Source organism: Pteropus alecto, unplaced genomic scaffold (genome assembly GCF_000325575.1).
Source record: "Pteropus alecto unplaced genomic scaffold, ASM32557v1 scaffold92, whole genome shotgun sequence".
Taxonomy (NCBI): domain Eukaryota; kingdom Metazoa; phylum Chordata; class Mammalia; order Chiroptera; family Pteropodidae; genus Pteropus; species Pteropus alecto.
This window is the reverse complement of record NW_006432447.1, coordinates 3,979,804-4,000,135: the sequence shown is the minus strand read 5'-3', so window position 1 is coordinate 4,000,135 and position 20,332 is coordinate 3,979,804. Positions and strand designations below refer to the sequence as shown.

Sequence of the window (20,332 nt, the reverse complement as noted above, 5' to 3'; positions counted from 1 at the left end):
GCTCTGGCTCTCTTCTGTTTCCCTAAGGACCCTGGTGCCCACCCACCCCACCCATTCAGACTCCACGCTCCCAACAAGAGGACTTTCATACTCAGTCACCTGTGAGGATCCTACCACCTCTCCCTTCAGAACCATGCTCCCAGGGGGCAGGGGTTACACCCTCCTCTGTGCAAACAAGTCCAAACCCTCCTGGGTCACAGCCCCTCTGAGCAAGCCCCCTCACCAGCTTACCTGGAGCCTTGCCATCCGGCTGGGACCCCAGGGCCCCTTGCCTCTGTCTCTCCTTCACTCTGCTGGTGGCTTCTTTGATGAGCTTTTCCCTAAGACTCAGAAATTCAGAAAACCTCCCCGCCTTCTGCTCCCGCTGGGACCTCAGGAGGGACTCCAGGTGTCTGAGAGTCTGAACCGGAATTCCCTTTGCATCCTAGAAGAGACAAAAGTTCTTCTTTGGAGACTGGGGATCCCCTCCTGTCTCTAAACTTGCTGCTGGCCTGAGAGCCACTGCGATCAGAGCCGGCTACTTTCTGGGAGAGGATGAGATGGGAGTCAGAGCAGGGCGAGCCCCAGCTTTACACGCTGCTGAAAGTGTTGTGGTTTAGGGTGTGGGAGCCCCGTCAAAACATGCAGAGCAAGATGATAAAGGGGCTGTACACAATTTCACTGACATCACAACATACAAGGCTTAGACAGGACATGCCTTTCCACCCGGCTGATCTTAGGATGGGAGACCGTGGCTCGCTCCTTTTTGTACCCCAGGCCCCATCGTCATGCCAGACATGTTGCCTTTCATGATAAACAACATTTGAAAAAAACTACTGCAAAAAACAAATGCCAGGTACCCTTCCAGGACCTATTGGAAGTTGCTTGGGCTCTTGACATCTACCCAGAGTCCATGGGAGGGTCTTGGGAGGCATCTGAATCTAAGATGAAGAATCATTCAAGGGCAGAAAGAAATGTTTTAATTAAACCTGAACACAGGGCCAAAGTTAGATTAACCAGGAGTTGAAAACAGCCAAAGATTAGAGTATCCTTACTAAATTAAACCTAGAGGTTTTTGTTCTAATCTTACTCTATACAGATAGTACTTCCAATGACATGATGCTCAGCTTTTAATAATATGGCGTGCTTTCATTTCGTAATAAATTTCATTGATGCCTTTAACGATAATATTCATGCTCTGGTTAAAGACGAGCATTGAGGGAACAACAGCATTCACGTACTAGTTTGTACCAGACGGCTTACAGTGTCTGCCTCACCCACGCCACCTGCTGAGTGGGCATGGCCATGTGTGCCACCAACAATGGACACTTCGCCCAAGGGACCCATCCAGAGGCCAGTTGGAACGAATAAGATGAACAAGCTTGCAATGTAAAGAACAACCAATCATTTGTTGGTCTAAGAAAACCCTGTGTCTAAATGATAGGTATCGGCTGTTACAACGGGGGCACCAGAACTTACTCTCTTTATGCCCATGCTTTCCAGTTTCTCTTCCAGGGTGTCCTCCAGGACTGGCCTGAACTGCTTCAGCAAAGTGGGGTTTCGCCTCAGAGCTGCCAGCACCTTTTGCTGTCCATCTTGTGAATCCTCCAGCTCTGCAGCCCAAGACAATCACCAAGGTCAACTTGGGCACCCGAAACCTCCACTCCCAAAACCCCACTGCACCTGCTTGGCCTTCACTTGGCCAGTGATCCTGGTCTCTGCCCTGTGAGCTCAGGGCCACTGACATCCCCTGAGTGTCCAACCCTGGATCAGAAGCTGGGGTGTTTCTGCTTCTGGATACCACTGACTTAAACCACCCACCCCAATCTCATGTTGAAAATTCTCATTCCCTGCCAGTCTGGACCTTCAAGATCATGGTTCATTCCTGCCCCAGGATAACTCAGAGCTTGCGGGCTTTTGACGTGCACGTGAGTTCTGACAGCAGCTTATTCCCTGAGCTCCATTCTGATCCCAGATTCCAAGGCCTGTCTGCTGCCAGTTCTAGCCTAATCCTGGCCCCACTTGATGCCCTCACCTCATTGCTTTGTTAGGTTCTGTTATGGTCTAGGGAATAAAATGGCAGACAGGAAAGAGAGGTCCCTGCTCCCTTGGAGTTTACTGTCTAGATCAGGCATTCTTCCTCCAATCGTAATGAGCATCAGAATCACATGAGTTCCCTTCAGAGAGTTTGATTCCGTAGGTCTAGGGAACGGCCCTACAATCCGATTTTAACTTGCCTGGATGAGCCGCAGACCATGCCTCAAAAATTACCAATCCAGGGGGTAACAAAATTAGCAATTACAATAAAATGTGGTAACTGCTACCAAGTAGCAGTCCAGGGACACTCAGGGAAGCCCCTACCCCCCAAAGTACTCTTCAGGTCCAGCATGGGGGCCGCTGCCATCAAAGCTGCACAGCCTTTTGATTCAATCAATAGACATTTACTAACAAGTAATGAGTTACAGTGTTGGGTGCTGGGGACACAGAAGAAAACCCAAAAGGAGCTCACAGCTGAAGGTGGTGATCTCAACCCTGCCTGCACAGCTGAATCACCAGGGCCCCCGCCCACACTAATTTCATCAGAAACTGAGGGTGGGCCCCAAGCCTTAACATTAATTTTCAAAGCTCCCCAGATCGTCTACCAAATAGCCACACCTTAAAACCAATTGTTTTAGAGTAATGGTTTTCGAAGTGTGAGCCATCACACCAGTACCACTCGGTAACTCATTAGAAACACAGATTCTCGGATCCCACTCCAGCCCTACTAAATCAGAATTTCTGGAGGTGGAGCCCAGGAATCTGGGAGTAAGGAGACCTTCCTCTCCCTGTACACTCTTTTGCATTCATGGCTTTATTTCCTTCACCCCGATTTCAGGTGGCCAGATACAGTTAAGTAGAGACCAATTAAACAATGAAGATGGCAGCAAATCTGTTTTCTACATTGGACACCGGGGAAGAAAATGAGGCCCTACCTTCCTCAGAAGAGTTCTCTTCAGTGTCCACAGCCTTCAGACCCTCACAGATCCCTGCAGGGAAGAGGAACAGTTTGTGGCTCCAATGCCCTGGACCCCATCCCTCACTTAGAGAGAAGCATGGGACATCATGTGAGTGCTGGACAGGAAAACTAAGCTCTCTGGTCATTTCTTTACCAGAGAGGGGCAGGATGGAGCAGTGGTCACAACCCTGGACACTGAAGGTAGAAAGATCAGAGTTCACACTCCGTCTCTGACCCTCACTAGCTGTGCACAACGTGGCAAGTCCTCGAAGCTCTCCAAGCCTCAGTCTCCTCATCTAGAAAATGAGGATAAGAATGCCCACCCCTCATTAAAATATGAGGACAATATAATGAGACGACGAGTCCGAAGTGCTTGGCAAAGTGCATGGCACACATTCCAGCCCCAGCACTGGGAAGTTCGGGACCACGGGAATAGTGCTTCCTGAACTGGTTGCAAGGCTGTGAAAGAAATGTCTAGCCTCAAGTCAAGGGATGGGAGGAGACATGTGTGTTTGCAAGAAAAGGCAAGAGGGTAGCCATAGGGATAGAACAGGGGAGGAGAGTGGAATATGAGGAGCCAGGTTTCATAAGGGACTGACCCGGGTCCTCCAAGCAGAAGCAGTGCCCTATAGGTTACTGTCTGCCTTTAGACTCCAGTACCTGCACTCCATTACACACTCACATACTATCGTGTGCATACACCAGCACACCAAAGTACCCAAGAAGAGGAGAGCACATACTCCAGACAGGCCACATTCACAAATATTGGGGTTCACCTTGCTACACACTAGGAACAGGGTAAAGGTCAATGACCTGAACCACACAGTCAAGGTGGATCAGAAAGTGCCTGTTTGTGAACGCTGCTCCATCAATCACCACCCCCAAGCTCCTCATCCTTCCCCATGTCTCCACTCTACGGAGAAGAGCAGGTTAGGAAAGAAACCCTGGCAGCTGCAAGGAATGCCTTCAGCACAAACGCCAGGCTGGAGCTCTGTGTGTCCCAGAAGCAAATGTCTTCTCACCCTTTACTGCCCAGTCGGAGAGCCTGATGCCACATAACCTCACTCTCATCCTGTAAACTGATTTGTGGAAGACAAGAAAGAGAAGAGCCCAAGACAACAGCCAAGATTGTTACACATTACCCCATGCAGACTTACCCTCCACCTTCCTGAGAGACATGGTCTGGATCTGCAAAGATGTGGAACAGAGCAGATTACAGCCAGCAGGGACCTTTGATCTGAGCAGTGGGTCTGTCTACCACCATGAAGCAGGGACAGCCACGATTTCCATGCCACCCATAGGAAACTGGGAGGAGCTCAGAGTACACACCCCAACACCCCAACGCATCTCTTGCCATCCATATGGGAGAGGGATGGTACCAGGTTGAATGGCAGTAAACAGGATGGCACCACATTCCGTTTTCCCATGGTGGGGAGACAACAATTCCCCCTGTTCAGAGAGGGACTATGGTCTGAAAGGCAGGAACCCCGTGAAATCAGAGTGACACAGGTACACAGTCAATACTATTGGTACAATTGGTGGAAAACAGCCAGGGCAAGGTAGGCACCTCCCACCCCTACAATATGCTCATCTGAGCTAAGTGCCCCATACTATTGGTACAATTGGTGGAAAACAGCCAGGGCCAGGTAGGCACCCCCCCACACCCCTACAATATGGTCATCTGAGCTAAGTGCCCTCTAGGAGGAAGGAGGCATGATGTGGACGGGCACTGAACTGTCTGCTCAACCCCACTTTTCCAGGAAGTGCTTCTTCTTCCTCCTTCCACATAACTGCAGACAGGGAAGCCACATGTGACAATGTGACCTCACACCACAGCCATAGCTGACTGTCCAGGTCTGGCAGAAAATTCTGGACTTGTAAAGTGTGAAGTCAAGAGCTGTCAGCAGCCAAGTGATTTTGTTTTCCTTGTTTGTTTATTTGTTTGCTTGTTTGTTTTGCCATATGGAACAGAAGAATGAAAGCTGATCTTCAAAGTAAAAGAGAAATTAAAGCAGATATAGAGAAAAAAAAACAGACACACACAACAGAGGAAAATTCCTGACTATATTCATGTCTCTGGTCCCAGTTGGTTCCCAGACTCAGCCGCTCCCCTGCCTTGAGCTTTGTGAGGCATCCTACCTACCCTTATGACAAATTCCCTCTTCTGCTTAAGCTTAAGCTGTTTTTTATTACTTACTGGCTAATAACACATCCAACTCTTCCTTCATTTGCTTACCTCTATTCTAGAGACTATAAAACAAATTACTCATTTCCTAGGCCTCATTGCATCTATAACTACCCATGTGTTACAGCTTTAACCAATAAAATATAAGCAGAAGTCTTAGAAGGGGGCCTTTTCATTAACTTCTTCCATTGAATATAGTTGTGATGAATGGGGCTATGGCAGCCATCTTGCAACTATGAGAATCAAGCATGAGAACAAAATCTAAACATACAGAAGATGATAAAAAGAAAAACAGTCTGAACTTCCAATGGCATAATGTTGCAGCTAAACCAAGGCCAGCAAGAGTCTCTTCTTTTGGTATTACAATAAAAATAAACCTCTGTTAATCTATTCTGTTATGTTTAGCCAATAGGTTCTTTACTGAAACATTTACAAACAAGAGTTCTGGGTAACATACGGAAGAAACCTCCAGACTGGACTTGACTGGCCACAGCCGTAAAGAGCTAGGTGTTTACGAGGGCAAACAGTAAAAAGAAAAGCAGCAGGGGAGAGGGGAAGATAAGTTGACTGGGTGAAGCATAGTGGGAGAACAGAAAGGCACAAATAGCAAGGGCGCAAGTACAGGAAGAGTGGGCTAGGTAGTAACTGTGTGTTCAGCCCAGGGAAGCCATGTGGAGGCTGGTGTCAGAACCATGGCGAGGACCTGAGGCCACAGGAGGGGCCCAGCTGGGGAAAGATACACTTCTACTCTTCTCCACAGACCTGGCACGCGGAAGTGGGAAGCTGAGCCCAAGCTGGGCAGAGACTTATCAGCAACAGGTGAAGAAGAGTCACAGGGGCCAGGTCTGGGAGAGGGGTACTTAGTAAGTGCCTTTTCATCACACTAGTTTACTTGACCACCTCATCAGAGGCTGTTAATTGATGAAATGGGTATTGGTTAAGAAACTATGTCTGAGAACACAGTGAAAAGAGCAGAAATTTTGCATTCCACCTGCCTGGCTGGGGTTGAATCTTAGTCCTGTCGCTAAAGAGTGCCCTGTATAGACTCCAGTGAGGCACTTGAGTTCTCCGGCCTGTTTCATCATCTGTCAAGTGACAATAAGGAGAAGGTAATGTCTACCTTGAAGGGCAGTCATGAGGTTTAAATGAGTCAATAAGCGAAGTATCAGCCAGGTGCTAGCACTTAATACAGTCTGTGGTATTAGAGAACCCATCTGCCAGAAGCCCCGGGGATGATGGGCACATTTTCAGCCTGGAGGGAGGCAGGCAGCATCCTCATCACTTTGCACCCCTCAATCCTGAGGACTCTTCTCTCTCCTTAAAGAACCTGGCTAATGAGACGAATGCCGATGAGTCCAGAAGAATCTAAGGAGATCCTCGCAGAGAAGAGGCCTGGGGGCACCAGAGGCTGGCTGGAAGAAGGGAAAGACCTACCATCTCCTCCTGGGAGGCGATGAGCCTGGCTTGTTCCTGGAGCTGGGTGCGGAGGGCATTGATCTGGCGCTGGGACTGGGCAGCCGCTGTCCTCTGATCCTGAGACAGGGAGGCCTGGAGCCTCTCATTCTCCTCCTGCAACTGGTGGGCACAGGATGGTGGTTCGGTCAAATGCTGCAGGGACCTCTGAGTGCCCAGTGTCTACGGGGTCTGCAACTATAGGCCATGCTAGTCAGGGTTTCACCTGAAGCAGGGTAGAGGGTTTCCAGACCTGGACAGGTGGCTCTCTAACAAGACCGACTACCTTCCAGTTTGGAGATATTTTCAAGCTATGCTTGAGGAGGAATGAGAATTGAATGCAAGTCCCTAAGATCAGGGCAAAAGGGATCTCTGTCAGGTGTGGCCATCCACTGACAGACAAGTCGAGGTCATTCAAAAATCATCAAATGGATATTTTCAGGTGAGAATGAAAGGTGACGAAAATGTGGTAACATACGACCTACGGTGTAAGAGCAAAGAGAAAATGAGACTATTTATTGATATTTGCATAAAGAAATTCTAGAAGAGTATGCAAGAAAACAGTGGGGGAGGGGTGTTGGGACAGGTAGATGGAGACGAAGTGGGAGCATAACTTTACTCAGTGCACCTTAATATATTTCTTCTGTTTTTAGAAAAAATATGCACGTGTTTCCCATTTTAGGATGTTTCAAATAAAATAAAACCATCAGATGGGATAACTGGAGTGGGGATGACTACTGCGTGCTGGACTCTGATCTAAGCACTTTCACCTCTGAGCTCTCTGCAGGGCTCTTGTTAATCGGCTTCCCCTTCAAATTGCCTCCTCCTCAGGGGCATTTTTATAGAAGCTATTATCTCTGCCCATTTTTATAGAAGCTATTATCTCTGAGGCCCGCTACGGGTCCATTCACTGGTCTCAGTATCTGAGCCCCTGCATTAGTGCCCCACCTGAACTATCACTGAGGTCCACAACCACTTAGTTCTCTCCTGGGTAGAATTTCAAAGAAGGGCCCAAATATGAAATGACCAGACAATTCATCTGAGGTTTATAGCACAACTCTCCTTGGAGGGACTGAAGGGGTTCCTGCCAAGAGAACCACAGAGTAAAGGATGTGTGGGGTTCAGAAGAGAAGGCCTGGAGGCCACTATTCCTGGTCAGGGAAGCCGTTGTCTTGGCAGCTGAACCTCTTGTATATTGATGCAGGTCAGCAGCCAGGAACGGTATCAGCAACAAAATATCTGCCCATCAGTTTTAGGTGGGGGGAAAGATGGTGTGCTGATGGATGAAAGGAGGTCACAGAAACCAAGGTCCCCAGACCACCCAATGAAAGCTACCTCTCTCTTCTGAGCTGCATGCTCCTCCTGCAGTTCCTTCAATTTTCTCTTCCATTCTGTTTTCTGAAAAAGATTAACAGTTTATTAAATGGACCCCTCTAGATATTAAAATATATTATAAAACTACAGAAATTAAAAAGTACTGCCTCATGATTAGGGACACAGAGCAATGAAAAGGATGGAAAGCCCAGAGAAAGATGGGGAAAAATATGGACTCTTAGTCTGGGAGAAGATAGATTATTGACTAATACTGTTCAAACAAGTAGCTAGCTGGCCAAAAAAAAAATATGAACTTGGATCCTTATTTCATATCTTAAACCAAAATAAATTCTAGGTGCGTCAAACATTTAAACATAAAAAATAGGAGTGACCGTAAGCAAGGTGGTAAAATGGGAGGTTCCAGCTCTCAAACCACCCAGAGATGAGAATATCTTTCTGGGAGCCGGGGAATCCAGCTGAGAGGTTCCAGAACCTCGATGGAGCAAGAAATCTGAGAACAGACACATTGAAGAGGAGAAAAACAATTTCACTTTACCTGCATCAATTCTCCCCCACAGCAGCACAGCTTGGTGACAAGAGAGACCCCTTCAGCCCACAATACTTCGCACAGGGGAAAGTGAGAGTGAGTGAGCACCTAACTGCCCTAGCCTTGAGGAATGCTGTCCAGGAGACCCACTCTGTCTCATCCTACCCAGAACTGAGGGAATTGGCATGGCTGACTTGGCATGGGGCACTGGCACACAAATCTCAACAATCAGCAGTAGATCCTATTGGGTGGCTTGTGGACACCAGAACGTGTGAAAAGAGAAAAAGTACAAGTGTAAAGTATTGGCATTCAATTGAAGTTAAGTTGTTATCAGCTTAAAATAGGCTGCTGTAACTATAAAATGTTTTAGGTAAGACTCACATTAATCACAAAGAAAAAACTTGTAGCACAAATGCAAAACATAAAGAGAAAGGAATCAAAGCATACCACTACGAAAAAGAAATCATCAAATCACAAAGGAAAACAGCAAGAAAAGAACAAAGTAACTGCAAAAAAGTCTGAAAACAATTAACGAAATGGCAATAGTAAGTCCTTATCTGTTAACAATTACTTTAAATTTAAATGGATTAAATTCTCCAATCGACAAATGTAGAGTGGCTGAATAGATTTAAAAAAAAAAAATCCAAACTATATGCTACCTATGAGAAATTCACTTTACCTTTAAGAACAAACATACCTGAAACTGAAGAGATGGAAAAAGATATTTCATGAAAATGGTAACCAAAAGAGAACAGAGGTAGCTATACTTAAATCCAGACAAAATAGACTTGAAGTCAAAAATAGTCACAAAAGACAAAGAAGGTCATTATATAATGATAAGGGATCAATTCCTCAAGAGGACATAACAATTGTAAAGCTATAGACGCCCAACATCAGAGCACCTAAATATATAAAGTAAATACTAACGGAACTGAGGGAGAAACAGACAGCAATACCGTAATAGTAAGGGACTTCATTATCCCACTTTCAACAATGGCTGTATCATCCAGACAGAAAATCAGTAAGGAAAGAGGATGCTGGAACAGAAGCACTATATACCAAATGAACCTATGAGACGTATTCATCCAAAAGAGAACATTCCATCCAAAAGAAGCAGAATACTCAAGAGCACAGGAACATTCTCTAGGAGAGATCATATGTTAGCCCATAAACAGCCTCACCAATTTAAGATTGAAATCATATCAAGTTAATCTTTTCCAACCAGAATAATTTGAAACTAGAAATAAATAACAAGAGGGGGAGAAGAAAAATCACAAATATGTGGAAATCAAACAACATATAACACACTCCTAAACAAACGATGGTCAAAGAAGAAAACAAAAGGGAAACAAAAAAATATATCTTGAGACAAATGAAAATGGAAATACAACATACCAAAGCTTATGGGAAGCAGTAAAAGAAGTTCTAAGAGGAAAGTTTATAGTGATAAACTTCTACATTAAGAAAAAAGTTCTAATACAGCCTAACTTTATACCTCAAAGAGCTAGAAAAAGAAGAAACTAAGCCCAAAGTTAGCAAAAAGATGGAAATAATAAAGATTAGAGCAGATAAAAATAAAATAGAGAATTAAAAAACAATAGAAAAGATTAACGAAACTAAGAGTTGTTTTTTTAAAAGGTAAACAAAATTAACAAAGCCTTAGCGAGACTAAGAAAAGAGAGAGAAGTCTCAAGTAAAATGAGAACTGAAAATGGAGACATTACAACTGGTACTACAGAAATGCAAAGGATAACAAGGCTACCAGGAACAATTATACACCAGCAAACTGGATAATCTAGAAGTGGATAAATTCCTAGAAATGTACAACTTACCAAGAATGAATCATAAAGAAATAAAAATCTGAACACACCAATAAGGAGTAAGGAGATTGAATAGGTAATCAAAAATCTCCCAGCAAAGAAAAACCCAGAATCATATAGCTTCATTCGTGAATTCTACCAAACAGTTAATGAATGAATGCAAAATTTTCTCAAATTCTTCCCAAAAATTGAAGAGAAAAGAATACTTCCAAACTCATTTTATGAGGCCAATATTACTCTTATCAAAAGACACTATCAGAAAAAAAAACAATTATAAGCCGATATCCCTAATGAATATAGATGAAAAAATCTTCAATAAAATACAAGCAAACCAAATTCAACAGCACATTAAAAAGGCCATATACCATGATCAAGCAGGATTCATCCCCAGGTTGCAAGAATTTCAACATACACAAGTCAATAAATGTGATACACTACATTAACAGAATGAAGGATAAAATCATATGATTATCTCAATAGATATAGAAAAAGCACCTGATGAACTTCAACATTCTTTCAAGATAAAAACTCTCAACAAATTGGGTATAGAAAAAACATACCTCAACATAATAAAGGCCATATGTGACAAGCCCAAATCTAATATCATACTCAACAGTAAAAAAGCTGACCACTTTTTTCCAAGATCAGGAGTGACACAAGGATGCCCACTCTCACCACTTCTGTCCACTATAGTAATGGAAGTCCTAGCCAGAGCGATCAGGCAAAAAAAGAAATAAAAAGCATCCAAATTTGAAAGACAGAAGTAAAGTATCTCTGTTTGCAGATGGCATGATCTAATATACAGAAAACTCTAAAGATCCCACTCAAAAAATAACTGTTGGAAATATTTTCAAATTATATTACTGATTTCAAATTATATTACAAAGCTATTGTAATTTAAACAGTATAGTACTAGCATAAAACAGAATGGAACGGAACACAAAACCAAGAAATAAATCCATACATCAACGGCCAAGTCATCTTCAACAAGGGCACCAAGAATACAAAATGGGGAAAAGATAATCTCTTCAATAAATGGTGTTGGAAAAAATGAATATATGCAAAAGAATGAATTGAACCAATATCTTCCACCATACACAAAAATCAATTCAAAATAGATTAAAAACTTGAATTTAAGATCTTTTTAAGTTTTAAAACTGTAAAATTCCTAGAAGAAAACATAGGGAGAAAGCTCCTTGATATTGGTCTTGGCAATTATTATTTTGGATGTGACACCAAAGCACAGACGACAAAAACAAAAGTAAACAAGTGAGACTACATCAAACTAAAAAGTTTCTGTACAGAAAAGGAAACAGTCAAAAAAATGAAAAACAACCAATAGAAAGGGAGAAAATATTTGCAAACTATATATCAGCTAAGGGATTAATATCCAAAATATAAGGAACTCGTACAACTCAATAGCAAAAAATAATAATAATAACCCAATTTAAAAATGGACAAAGGACTCAAATAGACATTTTTCCAAAGAAGACATACAAATGGCCAACAGTTATGTGAAAAGGTGTCAACATCATTAATCAACAAAGAAATTCAAATTAAACCACAATGAGATATCGCTTCACACCTATTGATATAGCTATTATGAAAAAAAAAAAAGATAACATGAGTTGATGAGGATGTGGAGAAAAGGGAACCCTTGTGCACTGTTGGTGGGAATGTAAATTGGTGCCTCCACTATGAAAACAGCATGGGGGCTCCTCAAAATATTAAAAACAGAAAAAGTTACTCATTTTCCCTGGGTAGCTCCCATTATACATGATATATACATGTTAATAAACATCTATTTGTTTTTCTCTTGTAAAAAATTAAAAATAGAACTACCATATAATCCAGCAATCCTACTTCCTGGTATTGGTCCACAGAAATTAAGATCAGGATTTTGTAGAGAAACCTATACTCTCATGCTCATTGCAGCATTATTCACAATAGCCAAAATATGAAAACCTAACAATCCACCTACAGATGAATGGATAAAGAAAATGTAGTATATACAAACACTGAAATATTATTCATCCTTACAAAAGAAGAAAATCCTGCCATTTGTGCCAACATGGTTGAACATACAGGATATTATGCTAAGTGAAATAAGCCAGCCACAGAAAAACAAACACTGCATGATTTCATTCATATGTGGAGTCTAAAATAGTCAAACTCACAGAAACAAAACAGAGAGAAGAATGGTGATTGCCAAAGGTTAAGAAGAGTTGAAAATCAGGAGGTTATGGCCAAAGGTTATGGTCAAAAGTTTATTATGCATGATATATATATTGTATTGTATACTTAAAACTTGCTAAGAAGGTAGATCTTATGTTAAGTATTATTACCGTACACAGAAAAAATAACAATGATGATGGTCATAATAATAATGAGGGTAGGAGCAAACTTTGAGAGGTGATTAATATATCTATGGCCTGATTGTGGTGATAGTTCCATAGGATAGTTTACTTATGCCCAAACTCATTGAGTTTTATATATTTAATAGGTACAACTTTTTTATATGTCAATCATACCTCACTTAAGTGGTATGAATGAATGAATGAGGCCATAAAAGTACTAAAATAAAATACAGGAATATTTTATTTTTAAATCTCAAAGAGACCATAAATAAAAGATTGATAATTTGATAATTTTTACCACATTATTAATTTCATGTGGCCAAAACCACAGTAAACAAAGTTGAAGGACCAATAGAAAAGTGGAGAAAATAGGACCAATAGAAAAGTGGACTCAACAAGAACAATGAAGTGTCTGTCAGGTTAATTTCCATACACTATACAAACTGTCAAATTGATAAGGAAATCAATAGAAAAACAGGTGAAGGATGTGAACAGAGTTCATAGAAAAAGAACAGCTTTGTATATGTGAAACATCAAGCAGTAGAAAACACTTTACTTCTGTTAATTAGACATCAATCTCCTTAGCAATCTTAGAGGGCAGAAAGAGAAGCACAACATGATTTAATGACTGTGCCAATTGTCTTTCTTGCCATGGAATTATCAATGACACAGATCATACATAACTGGACTATTTTAAGATTCTGGCCAGTGGTGGCCAGAGCTACCTCCTACCGTCTTGTAAGATCAGACTGTACACAAGTCTTCCCAATTCCATGTCCATGGAATATTTACACCACAGAAAATGGCAAATGCTACAAATCAAAGATTTTTTTTAGTTCCAGAGAACCAGCTGTTAAATATTTACCATCACACCACTAGATTCATCCCAAATATCTTCAATCCAGGAGGTTGTCACACTTTCTGAATGTTATTTTTAACTGGGTTAGAGTCAAAATGAGGGCAAAGGTGTCCAATAAGAGACATAGCTGTGTATTTTGAAAAAGATCCCAGATAAATCTGGTATTACAAACATGCATGTCACCAGTCTTGCACTGAGCACTGCAAGAACCCTCTTCTATGCTTTCATGTATTGGCAAAAGGTCTGAAAAAATAGAATTTTAATGTCTTTCAACTTCCCTAAAACCACAAAGCCAAAGCGAGAAACTTAGTTATAAGACAACATGGTTCTCGGCTGGCTCTCAGGAGAAAGGCATGGGACATCAGCTCACCTGAACCTCTATCTTCTCCCTCATGGCCCGGAGCTCCTGTGCCTGCCTGAGTCTCTCCTCAGACTCCTCATCCCGCAGCGACCCGAGGTTGGATCCCATCACACTGTGGGACTGTAGTGCCTTTAGTTTCTGAAAAGGCCAGGGAATCGTGTTATTTAGATGAAAATCTAATCACGATGTTGTTTTTTTCATACCTTGGGCAGTGCCAGAGAAGCACACCATACCCCCACCACACACTTGTCCTCACTAGCTATCTGCCAGTGAATATTCACACAAGTCCATGTTCCCCTTCTCTGGGATTCTCCTGAGACCTCGGGCCTTGCACAGGAAAAGCAATTTCCCATGGAAGGACAGAAAATGGACTGTCTTACAGTGTTTTTTACAATCACTCTAAACGAAATCTTATTTTTTTCCCCTAGAATTTTAAAAAATATGTTAACAAAATAACAACTACACTGAGAATTTTGTATCCAGTTTGATTCCTATACTTTAATAAAAGTAAAATAGTAAAATGTCAAGTGAGAGGAAAAAGGAGTAAGACACACGACATAAGCACATAAGCAGTCCTACAGGGGAGAAGAAAAAAAATTGGATGTTCCAATTTAGAAGAATGTGACCCAAGTTAAAAGGAAACCATGGATGATAAGAATTATGTCCTCATTTGGCAAAACTCAGAATTTCCTAACCAAAAGTAACCTTTTGATCCTTGCTGAGATAGTTTCTGAACAACTCCAAGTTCAAATCAATACCTATCTATCAAATTTCTAGATAACCACACACACACACACACACACACACGCACACACACGCACACACAGAGCGCTCATTTCAACCCCACCCCCTTTCAGTCTCAGACTGAGATGATGGATCACCCAAGACTTCAGGCATATTCTACGACAATCCCCTTCTGGAAAGTTGCCTATGTGTTTCTATAGGCAAAACGTGAAATGGCTGTGAGAAACACTATTTGACAGTTCATTTTCGAAAACAAGAAAAGATTTTCCTTGATGTCAGGAGGGCCCACAGGAGCTAAATACATTCGGAAAGTATTTCTCCTCAAAATTTTTACCCAGATACAGTTTTAGTTATACAGGTTTATATGGGAAAATACAGTCTAGGAATAACATTAGTAAGGTTTTCCTGAATAAATTTGATAGTATATCCAGTAGAAAAGCAGGGGCTTTGAAGTTTAAAGAACTAGGTTCAAATCCCGGCTCCAACTCTTAACAGCTGTGTGACCTTGGGCAAGTTATATGACCTCAATGACTTCACCTGTAAAGTAGGAATGTTAATAGCTTTTCAAAAAAAATTTTTTTTAAGAAATTGATAAACTAATGATGTATCTTTGTGAGTATGTTATGAATGTTTGGTTGTTATGAGGATTCAAAATCAGTGTATATAACGTGTTCTGCATAGGAGCCAGAAAACAGTAAACACAGTGAGTAAATGTTACCTATTGTGTGTAATTTCCACAGTCCCCACAGAGTGCCTACCAGGTAGCTAGCACTCAACAAATAATTATTGAGAGAAAAATACATTCGTTTAAATTTTGCCTCATTTCTTCTCCAGTGATGAAAGCCCTCTGCAAAAATAAGGATAGTATCTACAGAGTTCTTAACTATATACCAGATAATGTTAAGTGCTATTTATGTACTAACTTAACCCTTTCAGCAACTTGTCTTACGAAAAGAAACTAAGGTATGGGAAGATTAAGGAACTCGCCCAAGGCCACACAGCTAGTGTATGATAAAGCAAGAATTCAATCCCAGGCACTGGCCTCTGGTATCTGGCCTTACAGTGGCAGAAGAAATACAACTAGTACAAAGAAATGAATTTTAGAACAAATAAGCAGATTTTCAACAAAAGAAGAAGAAGCAGATTTTCAACAAAAGAATGTTGGGTACCTCCTCTAGTGTAGAGTTATGGTTGGCAACACTTTTAAATTCATCCCAAAATAATTTTTTAAGCTTGTCTATTTCTCCATATAGCTTGGCCCGCTCTTTTTCTTTCCATTCATCAAATTCTTTCTTAGCTTCTATTTCCCTCTGACGAGTGATCTCTGCTTCCTACAAAGAACGACAAGAACAATGGAATCATTAATTCTACATTACGACATATTTACTGAGAAACTGCTAGGGTCCCTTGTCCTTACAAGTCACTATGGAGATCCAAATAACGTTCGTCCCACTGTCCCCATTGGTTGGACTTGGAGTGGGCCAAGTCTTATCAGAAATGTAAAGTCCCTTGAGGATAGGGATCACGTCTTTCCTCTCTATTCCTCACAATGCTTGGCATAGCTGATGCTATGAATGCTGAGGAATGAATGATGAATGAATAAATGAAGGAATGAGTAAGGCAAGTTTATGTATTTTCATTTTACAAATATTTATAGAGTACCTCCTCTGAGCTAGATTCTGGAGCTTTCAGTATAGAACCTCATCTTTGTCCTCAAAGAGTAAACTCAGAGTGTAGTGTAAAATGTTAGAATTCAGGTTCAAATTCCCTCTGAGGGTGCTGAAGAATTCAGGAAACTGCATCTCCCTGCTCTGGTTCTAGCCAGACAGGTCCAACAAATGATTGACTTTTCCTTCCCAGACGACCTAAAATCATTTACCACCTTCAGGAAGATCCATCCTAACTCTGACTCCCAACCCCAGGAGACCAGCCAGAATTTTGGCCCTGCGGGAGACGTGTGCATCCTGAGTTTCTTGGGCTGTTCATGACCGAGTCCCCTGACATTTCTTCTCCACGCCTACCTGAAGCATCCGCTGCCTCTCAGCCTCCCTCTGGGCTTCCAGCTCCCCTTGGGTCCACTTTAGCTTGGCCTGCAGCTCTTCTAACACCTCCTCCACTGGCTGTTCCTGCTTCTTCTGTTTTCCTGTGCAGTCCATGCAAAGGGAGGGTGATCAGTTTAAGTGAAATATTCAGTGGAGTGTAGCTCCTCGCCTGTGTAATCAATCACACCTTGGTCTGAGACCAGCTTTGCAACTCACATTGTACACTGACTTTGGGCAAATAACATAACCTCTAACCCTCAGTTTCCTCAAATTGAAAAATGGAGATAATAATAGCACCTAACTGAGAGGGGTTTTGAGGATGAAATGTGATCATGCGAAGTGCTTTGTATAGTGCCTGGCATGACAGCTCAATAAATGTGAACTACTGCTGTCATTTAAAACTATTTTAATAGTACTGACATATGGAAATGTGAATGCAAAATTATTAGAGTAACAGAAGCAGAACACCAAATAGCATGTACATGCTAATTATTAATACAAAGATCGTATCTATGTATCCTGACAGTAATCAGAGAATACTAAAAATACTTTTAGTTTTGAGTTCATTTTTTTCAATAATTTAAATAGAATTTTAAATTTCAGATGAAAGAAAGACAGAATGTATTATGCAGGAACATTTTAGCCCAGGTAGGTTTAAGTGTGTACTTTAAGTTTTTTAAGTAAAAAAAAAGATTCAGGATGAATTATAAAAGAACTTTCTAACTAAACCACATACTGATAAAGCAAGAGTTAAGGGTTAATGAAAAAGATACCAATTGTACTTGTATATTTGTTACTCTTTAAAGTACATTTAATGATTATTAGATACATGGTGCTGTTATTAAAACTCTAAGCCTTTCTTTGAAAAGAGATATGGCTTTTCTCAGATGGGACTTTTTGGAAACAAGCAATTTTTAGATGTGGTAGAAATTGATTTGGGTTAATAATGTGACGTGAGTGTGGAGAGCTGGGGTATCTGAGAAGCCAGCTGCCTGAGAATAAAAGGTCATGAACATGAAGTAGCAAAGTTGCCTTAAGAACATCTTTTCCCTTTCTTTGCATCACTTTACATTAAAGAAATAATAAGAATATATTCAAAAATGCACATACAAGAATTGATCATCATGTGGTTTATAGTAGGAAAATTTTTGAGTAACCTGTGTAAATAATGACATAATTCAACTGTGAAATAAATTATGTAGCCATATGATAATATTCAGCCTTTTAGAATCATGTTTTCAAAGATGATTTAATGACATTGGAAAATGTGATATATTCTTAATTGAAAATAAAAAATAGTCAAAACTGCATACGGTACAATTATATATGTATACAGAAAAATAATGACAGAGAATACACCAAAATATTAACCACGGGATATTGTCCATAATTTTTGTTTTCTCTTCTCTACCTTCTTGTATTTAAACTTTCTATATTGAAGGCATTTTTTCCAATTTTTTTATTGTGGCAAAATACATGTAACATAAAATTTACCAACTTAACCATTTTTAGTGTACATTTCAGTGATATTAAATACATTCATAATGATGTGCGGCCATCGCCACCACCCATCCCCATAACTCTTTTCATCTTGTAGAAAAGAAACTCTGCACTCATTAAATACTAACTCCCCATTCTCCAGCTCTCAGCCCCGGCCCACCACCAATCTACTTTCTGTTTCTATGAATTTGACAACTCTAGGTATCTCATGTAAGTGGAATCATATAGTATTTGTGTGTTTGTAACTGATTTGTCCTCAAGGTTCATTCATATTGTAGTATATGTCAGAATTTTCTTTCTTTTCAAGGCTGAATATACACCACAATTTGTTTATGTATTCACCTATCAATGGACATTTGGGTTGCTTCCACATCTTAGCTAGTAAGAACAATGCTGCAGTAAATACAGGTGTATTAATATCTCTTTAAAGACACATAATTTTATCAAAAAATATTTAAGATGTGGAAAATCTGTTTTTCTTTAGCAGCCTCTCATGCAGAACCAAGCAGAAATAGATATGGAATAAATACATAGTAACTAGGTAAATAGTGCTATTTTAAAACTCTGTCTTTTCTTTGAATAGGAAATAAAAGTTTTAATTAAGGGGATTTATATATTTATTTTATATTTTTATGTTTCAACAAGTATTTCTCATTGAATCTCAAAAATTGATATAAAGTATGCAAATCTCTCTATCTGGGAAACATACAGCTTGCTATTCATCTTGGAATTTGAAACAGTAAAATTAAAGTAGTCACATCATAATAAGCTCATGTACATAAAAAAGTCCAAGACCTGCTTTGACTGCTCATTAACTCCATTTAAGCTCATTCATAGTTAGCATGAGAGAATACCAGCGTCACAGAAGGTTTTAATTAATGGGATTTATATATTTATATAACAGAAGGTTGAGGGGGTAAGGCCCACTCACAGGGAAAGTCACTGAGATTCAGAGGGGGAATGATTGACCATGGTCACATAGTAGAAAGGGGCAAAGCTAAAACCGGATTCTGCCTGTCTGACTCCTAGCCCTCTTTCTCTACACATGTGGTCAGAAACCCTCTCAGCCCCATGGGGGATTCCCCATTGTAAATGATGGGATCACCCCATCTTTAACTGAGGGCATACACCTTTGGTATTACACCCTCCACCCTCTGAAGTCCAGCTGCGGTCCTTCCACAGTGCCAGAAAGGCCACCTAGACTCACCACCTTCCGCCATGCCCCCATGCCTGCGCTGGATGTGGCCCCGGAGAAAGGTGGCATTCATGAACGTCTTGTCACACAGGTGGCACTACACAGAGGGGAAGTAGTGGGAAGTGCAGGATTAGATCATCTGAACCAGCCTGGGATTCTCCCTATATCAAAAGTTCCATTACCTTGGGACCTCTGAGCTGCTTCAGAAATGCAGAATTTGACTTACTAAGTAAGGTAGCAATATCAACATCCACCCCTGCAAAAAAGATATATATATGTTGGCCTAAAGATGTATATATCCTTATTGGCCTAAGCCAGGTTAGATTGCTATTCTGTCACTACTGAAAGGATTCTGACCCTTTTTATCATGATTAATATTATATCAATTACCATTCTATTGATTAACATTGTATCATATATATGTGGCATTGTGTTAATGTTTAAAAGTGGGAGTCCTTGTCTTTTAGAAATACAAACTGAAATCTTTACAGTTAAAATCATGACTAATACACTTCAAAATAATCTAGGGTGAGGAAAAGCGGGTAGGGGAACAAATACAACAACATTGGCCATGAGTTGATAACTATTGGGTTGGGTAGTATGTAAATGAAGGTTCATTATATTATTCTCTCTATGTTCATATATGTTTAAAACTTTCCATAATAAAAAGGGTTTTTATAAATGTCCAAGTCCCACCCCAATGTGTTGAGAACCACCACAGCAGAGGATAGCAAATAATAACATCTCTAATTTTACGTCACTTTCCTAAGGCATTTTAGACACTGCCAATTTATCATATCGTTTTTTCACTGTAAAACTTCAAAATTCTTCCAACACAGCTGTGCAGGCTGCCGTAACCAGTCAATCAGAGTAAGAGGGCATATTGCAATCTTTACAAAAGGGCAAATGTGACAGAAATTGCCAGTTGTCTCCAATACCCATTTTCCCTTTTTCCTTAGTAACGGACACCCTGATTTATAGC

The 20,332-nt window shown here is 40.7% G+C and overlaps 1 protein-coding gene across 12 annotated transcripts in view; it reads right to left on the bottom strand.

The window, feature by feature from the left end:
* The window catches only part of DZIP1L (DAZ interacting zinc finger protein 1 like), a 40,672-nt gene that overhangs the window by 8,611 nt on the left and 11,729 nt on the right, over positions 1 to 20,332 (bottom strand). For all 12 annotated transcript variants that reach the window (XM_025043625.1, XM_015585820.2, XM_025043619.1 and 9 more), the window contains 10 exons: positions 19,363 to 19,447; positions 16,635 to 16,756; positions 15,783 to 15,944; positions 13,879 to 14,007; positions 7,947 to 8,009; positions 6,594 to 6,734; positions 4,132 to 4,162; positions 2,952 to 3,005; positions 1,459 to 1,592; positions 232 to 424 (listed from right to left, as the gene is read on the bottom strand). In XM_025043625.1, the coding sequence (XP_024899393.1) occupies positions 232 to 424; positions 1,459 to 1,592; positions 2,952 to 3,005; positions 4,132 to 4,162; positions 6,594 to 6,734; positions 7,947 to 8,009; positions 13,879 to 14,007; positions 15,783 to 15,944; positions 16,635 to 16,756; positions 19,363 to 19,447 (1,114 nt within the window). The remainder of the gene's footprint in view (positions 1 to 231; positions 425 to 1,458; positions 1,593 to 2,951; positions 3,006 to 4,131; positions 4,163 to 6,593; positions 6,735 to 7,946; positions 8,010 to 13,878; positions 14,008 to 15,782; positions 15,945 to 16,634; positions 16,757 to 19,362; positions 19,448 to 20,332) is intronic.